Source organism: Danio rerio, chromosome 14 (genome assembly GCF_049306965.1).
Source record: "Danio rerio strain Tuebingen ecotype United States chromosome 14, GRCz12tu, whole genome shotgun sequence".
Lineage (NCBI taxonomy): Eukaryota > Metazoa > Chordata > Actinopteri > Cypriniformes > Danionidae > Danio > Danio rerio.
This window is the reverse complement of record NC_133189.1, coordinates 46072501-46080000: the sequence shown is the minus strand read 5'-3', so window position 1 is coordinate 46080000 and position 7500 is coordinate 46072501. Positions and strand designations below refer to the sequence as shown.

General features: G+C 35.2%; 2 protein-coding genes and 1 long non-coding RNA gene across 3 annotated transcripts in view; 2 read left to right on the top strand and 1 right to left on the bottom strand.

Moving 5' to 3' along the window:
• The window catches only part of tspan6 (tetraspanin 6), a 9125-nt gene extending 3711 nt beyond the window's left edge, over positions 1-5414 (top strand). Inside the window, 7 exon segments of the mRNA NM_214774.2 lie at positions 344-532; positions 1397-1471; positions 1560-1649; positions 2143-2304; positions 2393-2476; positions 4182-4266; positions 4360-5414. Of these exon segments, the coding sequence (NP_999939.1) occupies positions 344-532; positions 1397-1471; positions 1560-1649; positions 2143-2304; positions 2393-2476; positions 4182-4250 (669 nt within the window). The 3' untranslated portion in view covers positions 4251-4266; positions 4360-5414.
• Positions 332-7500, bottom strand: part of LOC137487537 (uncharacterized) — a 33006-nt gene continuing 25837 nt past the window's right edge. The window contains exon 6 of the long non-coding RNA XR_012389956.1: positions 332-556. This is a non-coding gene — a long non-coding RNA (uncharacterized lncRNA). The remainder of the gene's footprint in view (positions 557-7500) is intronic.
• mid1ip1l (MID1 interacting protein 1, like) overlaps positions 5898-7500 on the top strand; it is a 2564-nt gene continuing 961 nt past the window's right edge. The window contains 2 exon segments of the mRNA NM_213439.1: positions 5898-5999; positions 7329-7500. The exon segment at positions 7329-7500 is cut by the window's right edge and continues 961 nt beyond it. Coding sequence (NP_998604.1) covers positions 7336-7500 — 165 coding nt within the window. The 5' untranslated portion in view covers positions 5898-5999; positions 7329-7335.

Here is a 7500-nt window from a genome sequence, read left to right as displayed (position 1 = left end):
TCTTATAATTTTGAAGATATTAACACTTGCATTGTGCTTTTTGTTCTAAAGCTGCATTGAATGTGCTGTGAAAAGCACTACACAGATAAAAAGACACTCGGCTTGTATTTATTTTGACCAGTTTCTAAATAGGTCAAGGCTTATGTTTGCTCACTGGAGATAACTTGAGCATTCCCAGATTTTTTTTTTTTTTCAGTGCTCTAAACCATCCGAGTGTCGAAGCTGAAGTGTATTTACAAGGCTGTTATCAAGATTCAGGATGGGCGACACAAAGTGCTGTAATCCCCCAGGCAAATCCATAAGCACATGGAATATGTCTAAGAGTTCTTACCTGTGTGTGTAGTTCACAGGGGTGATCCTGTTGGCTGTGGGAGTCTGGGGAAAGGTTAATTTGGAGTTTGACCTCCTCGTGAATTCAGAACATGGCACCAATGCTCCATATGTCCTCATCGGGACTGGAGCTGTCATCATCATCTTCGGGCTGTTCGGCTGCTTCGCCACCTGCCGTGGAAGTCCATGGATGCTGAAACTGGTCAGTTCTAGACACCTCACAACACTAAGAGTGATGAAATGAAACAGGTTAAATTAGTTACAGCACATTTTTTAAATATTTGAATAAGCACAAATTCTCGTATGTGACTCTTATGTAAAAAATGCATGTAATGTGCCTTCAAATTGATCATTTTAAAAGTGTGCCATGCTTTAAAAGTTTTTTGACAAGTGTGCAATATTTTATAACAATATTTATTCTTTTATTTTTAATTTTTTCCTGTGTGTGCATTTGTGCTGGTGCCTTGATTGATTTAGTCATTGATTAATAAAAAAAAATCCTTGTGAGATGCTTAATGGGTGATTCATTTAATTATTTATTTATAGGATTTCTTCAAAACAGCTGATTCATTTTTAGAAACAAAACAAGTGCAGGTGACTGTCTTCATAAATGACTCATTAATAGCTTTAATTATTTTGGTAATATTTTGCTTTCAAAGTTTAAACCATTTTCTTGTTTGATTGTAATTTTAATTGATATTTTATAATTATATTTTATTTTATATGTTATTTAGTTATACATTTAATTTATATGAGTTATTTATAAATATATATATAGACTTCATTTTGTAGTTTATAATGGACTACATATTTTATTAATTTCATATATTTTGTCTGTTTAACTTTGTAAACAGAACTGTAAAAAAAATTAAAGCCTTATATAAAATGAATAGAAAGTTAAATAGCTAATGTAATATTTATTTTGACCTCAGAATTTTGCCAATGGACATTTTTCAATAAATATAATGAATATTTTACAATTTTCAGGCCTTACTTAATTTTTTATATTCCGAACATTTTGTGTTGATTGTCTTTAAGCATTTTTCCTTTTTCTTTTCTACGGCAGTATGCCATGTTCCTGGTGCTTGTGTTCTTAGCTGAACTGGTGGCAGGTATATCCGGATTCATTTTCAGACATGAGGTAATTCAATTCATTTAAACTTCTACATATTGTTTTTCACTCGTCATCCGCTGTCTCCAGCCAAATAAAGTTTGTTCTGTTTATTCAGATTAAAGCAGTGCTTAAGGGTGCCTACCAAAAAGCTGAATCAAACTACATGGGTAAAGATGACGAAGATCTGGACCGGATCCAGAGAACAGTAAGCATGATTTTGTTTTACACCAATCTTTTCACTCATATGCTTAAAATGTTATTTTGCGGATTGTACTTTATTTATTTTGTACAAGACTTACACACGCATTTATATTGAAAGAGGAAGAAAACCCCATTTGTGACTTGTGTAAGCTTATTTTGACAATACAACGTATTTTAATACAGTGTATCATTTTAAATGATATTAAAGAACATTTTTATTCAGGAAAAAGACAATGTTTAAAAAAGTAATTTTAGAATATTTCTCATTGATCAAATTGAAACAACTTGTATGACTTTTTATCAGTGTTGTTATTTTTATGTATTTTTTTTTTTTTGTACAAAGAATGACTAAGAAACATTCCTGATTGTAAGTTCTATATTGAATACAAGTGTTGCATATATTTACTACAAGAGTTGCCATGAATATAGGCAATGCTGCCGATATAGCAATAAACCATAAATAAATTCTAAATAAATATTTATCTAATACTTTCTAGCTGCAATGTTGTGGAGAGGAGAACTACACAAGCTGGGCGAATACAACATACTTTGAAAAAGAGGGCATCCCCAAAAGCTGCTGTAACGTGACTGCTAGTGTAAACTGCACTTCTGCAGAACTCAAGGATCTCAAAAAAGCTGATTCTGTGGTTTATCATCAGGTAAGAACTGCAGTTTCTGAACACTCACAAATCAACAGAGCCATAAGGCTCATTTACAATTGTGGAAAACAAATTTCTCCTCTTATAGGGCTGTTTCTCTCTGATGTCCACAACCATGGAGGCCAATCTTGGAATTATTGCTGGAATTTCTTTTGGAATTGCATTCTTCCAGGTATTTTTCATGCATTGTTAAGAAATGCGGTGTAATTCAACAAAAATGTTCTCAGCCTTAAGGTTAATAGCTTCATATAATTGTTATATGTACAATGGGGGAAATAAGGATTAAACACACCACCATTTTTCTCAGAAAACATAAGTCCAATAGTGCCATTAACTTAAAATGTTCACCAGATGTTGGTAACAATCAAATAAATCCATATAAGCCAATAGAACAACACTAATTAGTTTACAAATGAAGATGTGTAATAATAATAATATTAATACTTTTTATTTATATAGTGCTTTTCCAGAGCTCAAGGACACTTTACAAATTTGTAATAAAATGAAATGATGCAGGAAAAAAGTATTGTACACCTGAAGAAAGGGAGGTGTGGAAAGGCAGTGAAAACCCAGACAGGAATTCTTCAGCAACCCTCTGCCCTTCACCAATGTAAATTAAAATGAGCTACTTCTGTCCAACATCTACATTAGCAGGATGATGAAGATGAAACCAGGGTGGACATTTCAGCAAGACAATGACTCAAAACACAGCCAAGGAAACTCCCAAATGTTTTCAGAGAAACAAAATAAAGCTGTAGAATGGCCCAGCCAATCACCTGACCCGAATCCAATACAAAGTAAAGCTCAGATTTAATAGACAAGACTCACAGAACCATCTAGTCTGTGAAAAACACACCTGAGCAATGCATGTGACTTCATTCTCTATATGAGAGGTGTCTTTAAGCTGCCATCACCAAAAACGCCTTTTATATAAAGTATTAAATACATTTCAGTAGTTCAGTACTTTCTCCTTTTGTCATTTCAAAGCATTACACAAAACAATTTTTCCAGACTTATTTGGTTTTGTTATATTTTTGTTTGTATTGTCTGGGTTTTTACCAAAGATTTGGTTCAATTCCATGTCAACAGCTCTATTAGAAATAATAATGAGAAAAATAGAAAAAAAACATGACTCTTTTATATGACTTTAATAAAATTTAATTAAAAAAAAATAAGGTAGGCCCACACGGAATCTGCGTGCACAGAAATTCGCACATTTTTATCCCATTATTGAGTCTATATATTAGCTTGTTTAAATGTAAATTTATATTAATTCAGTTTTTAAATTAATTTCAGTCATATTATTAAACTGAACTATTCAAAACCCGCTGAAATCCAAAAACAACTGCCCGTAAATCAGGAGGCTATCTTAAGTGGTTCTGAAGTGGAGGACAAGGGGGGGTGGGGAGTTTGGGGCTGCAGGGCACGCCGTTTCAAAACCGCCCAAATTTTCTCTACAAGCCTATGTCCTTTTTTACCCTGCAAAATCAAATGAAAAACTACTCAATTGGCGTGAAAATAAGTGGATCTAGATGGATTTGCATTGTAAACATTAAATAAAAGTTAAAAAGCTTTTATTTTTATTTCATAAATTTAAGTTTTTAGTTAGGGTTAGGGATGCTACCAAAATAATACTGCATAAATATGCAGATTATTTACAAAATTCTTCTCAGAAATAGTAAAAAAGTTTACAGATTCTTTCTGGCCCTAGTTATATGGTCATTCATATTTTTTTATTGTGCTTTGTTTGATCCATTTATAAAATCATAGTTTGTTTGTTCACTAAAGAAGTTGAACAAAGAGCATGTGGTTAAAAGTTTGCACACTATTAGCCTGTATATTGATTGCATGTTATTAATCATTCAACCCCTCCTCAGGTCATTGGGATATTCTTGGCGTGCTGCCTGTCTCGCTATATCACCAACAACCAATATGAAATGGTGTAGTGATTCTCCACCACGGGTATATTTTCTTTCCTTTTCCCTTCTTTTTTGTATTATTTAAGTGTAAAATGCATTGCTATGGGCTCTTACTGTCACTTCTCTTCAATTACAGAGTGTCATCTGAAGATCACAGAGGGCTGAACCTGACACAAAGGGAAACCATTTAGTTTCAGTGTTGTTGTTGTCGTCTTTTGTGTGTGTGTGCCTTAGCTGAACATTTCATTTTAGAGAATTTCTGACTGCTTTTTAAAGAGTATTTCTTCATGGTAAATACATTGAAGGGAATTGATTTATTCTGAAGGGATAAAATCATTTTGCTTTTGTTTTTTCTGGAGTGTAAATGAAACAACAATTAGATGCACAGAAGTTTGTAGTAAGTGCATAAGCTTTAGCCAATGTTAAACACTCAGTTATGCAGTAAACATCACACTGTATACCTAGACTTCTGTTTAACGGGGATTAACACATGCCAAAACTTTGAATCTACGCTCTGAATGTTTGTTTTCTTGCGTCAAGCCACCTTAAAGTTCACAATTTGCCAAATAGTTTTTCAGAGTGACTTGCTGTTCATTTTATCCACTCAGCTTGTGACATATCTGTTTGCATCATCACCGGTTCATTTTCAAGAGCTAGTTTTAATACATCCCCTCCATTCCTGCTTCTGTGATTATGATTTGCAGTTTCTGTGTGGTGTTTATTAATGTAGCAGTGATAGTGTTAATTATAAGGCTTTAGACATGCTCAACACAAAATCTGTAGTGTGTCTTTGTCTGTGAAATGTGAAATAAGTTGTTGCCCAGGCTGATCAGGTTACAGTGATTAACATGTACAAACAAAGCTATCGCCATTATACATGCTGAGGTTGAAAAGTATTTAAAGACATCCTTGCGTTTGTGAGGAAAATCAGGCAATGTGTGTGTGTAATCCAGATTATGTTTGAGACTATTATTCTTTTACGCTTTTGTCACTCCAGCATATTCATTCTCATTCATTTTTATTGTGAGACCTTTTGTCAGCATATGGATGAACTGTTTGGGCATGTACATGTTTATGTTTTTGTGAAGACAGCTTTGTCAGCATCCTGTTCTTTGTTTGTGTGCAACTGTAAAATGCATAGGAATAATAAACTGTTTTATATGAGCATATGATTCAGATGTGGAACCACCAGATGGCGATGTTGATTTATTTATAAATCGGCAATCCGAAAGCCTGGCTAACAACTGGCCTATATAAAGAAATGACCGTCTGCTGTAATTGAACAGAATTTTTATATGAATTTGACCTATTAATAATCTAGTCGTTTCATTGACAAACGAAGCACGAATTACCATACTAGGAATGATTAGTTGGGAATATTTTAAGGTTATTCCTCTATTTTCTTTAGCCATCACGAGTAAGCGTGCATTTTTAGGAGTAAGAGACTATTTTAAGACACAAAGTAAAAGTTGGGGAAGATTGCATCGTTTACTCGCCGCCTTCTGAAGACATTGTATAATAGAAAAGATACCGGCAGGCATGAACGCGGACAACATGCTTGTTTTCTATTGGTTTAATGGCCTGTCAATCACGTGGAGCGCTGAATATCATTGGACATGATGACCCGCCCTATGACGTAAACCGTATAAATTTTGTCGGTCTCCGCCTGAACGAACAGAAGAAGGGATCTTTCTTCTCTGCTGAGTCTACAGAAGCTTTGGCAACTTGTTCAAGCCTTTGTAGTTTGATTTTGGGCCATTGGACACTTTAATCCAGGTTAGTCCTTTTAGTCTAAGCATTTATAGGTTAACTGATTTTTTTTTTCCTTGGCATCTCAAGGTTACGTAACGCCTGTCTCTTGTGCATTGCAAGGTCTTTTCCTGCACACTTTTCGATGTTACATTGGTTAACTATCGGGCTTCTGTTGTGCATATTTAGACGTCGTTTTATATGATTTGTTTTCTGGTGTTTGTAAAAACACTGATTTTTCGACACGAGGATGTGAAGTGTCATCTTTGACGATTTGTGAACGAGTCGTTTATTTCTTCGTTGGCTCTTCACAGTGGTTCACATGAACCATTTCAAATCTGGCTCTATGAAACTGAGCGTCTGAACTAATTGAATCGGTGAAATCAAACGTTACGCAGTGAAGTAGATTTTAAACTTGTACGTTACCGTTAGTCTGCTAACGTAAATGACAATGCAGTCGCTTTTCAACTGAAATGTAATCCCTTTTTAAGCTCCAATTAGCACAAGTTAACATGGCTGCTTGTGAACTGCATAGTTATCCCTAAACCGTTTAAAAGTGGTGAATCGTTTTGAACGTGTAACGTTAGTGTGCCGTACTAGGTTGTCGAGCAAGTCATACCACAACTTTTTCTTGGGAGTTAAAATAATTGCACACTCGATTCCATGAACATTGATTTTCAAGGTTTTAACGCCTTTTTGATTAATTGAATATTGATTCATCTTACCCTTGCGCCTGACGCAGACTTGTAACCATAGCTTGTAAATGAATCGTTGTTTCATTCGGCTCTTTACACAGCGATTCAATTGAACCGATTCATAGACCTTGGTCGCTTTGAATTTGAATGATTCTCGGATGAAGTCCTCGAACCAGTCTTATGGAGATGGTTTGAATGAGTGTCTTGTAACCACCACTTGTGGCGCGACAAATTCTCTTTTGAACCTACATTTTAATACCAATTTTGTTGGTTTGAGCTGTTCTTGACTGCAAAAACGAAACCAGATCCCCATGTTTTTACAAAAGTACTTTAAATATTCCCTCTAAAATCACATGCAAGTATGACTTCAAAACAACATTAGCACTATTTATTTGACTGAACAGTGTTGTACTTTTTATAGTCAGTGGCTGTTAATGATTTTACTTTTCGCACAGAGTATTTTTCCGACGCGAATGTGTAAAATGTATAAAACCAGCTTTACCTCAATCTTAATGTGCCATCAGATGGCTGTATTGCAAGGTTTTAGCTCATGAATGTGAGCCATGTCCAGGAACCAAGTGATGCCACAACTTCCTTTTGATTTAGTTGCTGACTCTGTTGTGAAACTAATCCAAACTGATTGTTTTTGCTTCAATTGCAGCTTTGCCATGATGCAGCTCAGCAACGACAGCCACTGCAACAAGCACTCGCTGCTCAATGTCATGAACCGGTTCATCGCCGCAGCCAACAACATGGACGAAACCATCATGGTGCCAAACCTTCTGCGAGACGTCCCTCTGGAAGAGCAGGAGAGCCACGCTTCTGTTAGCCAC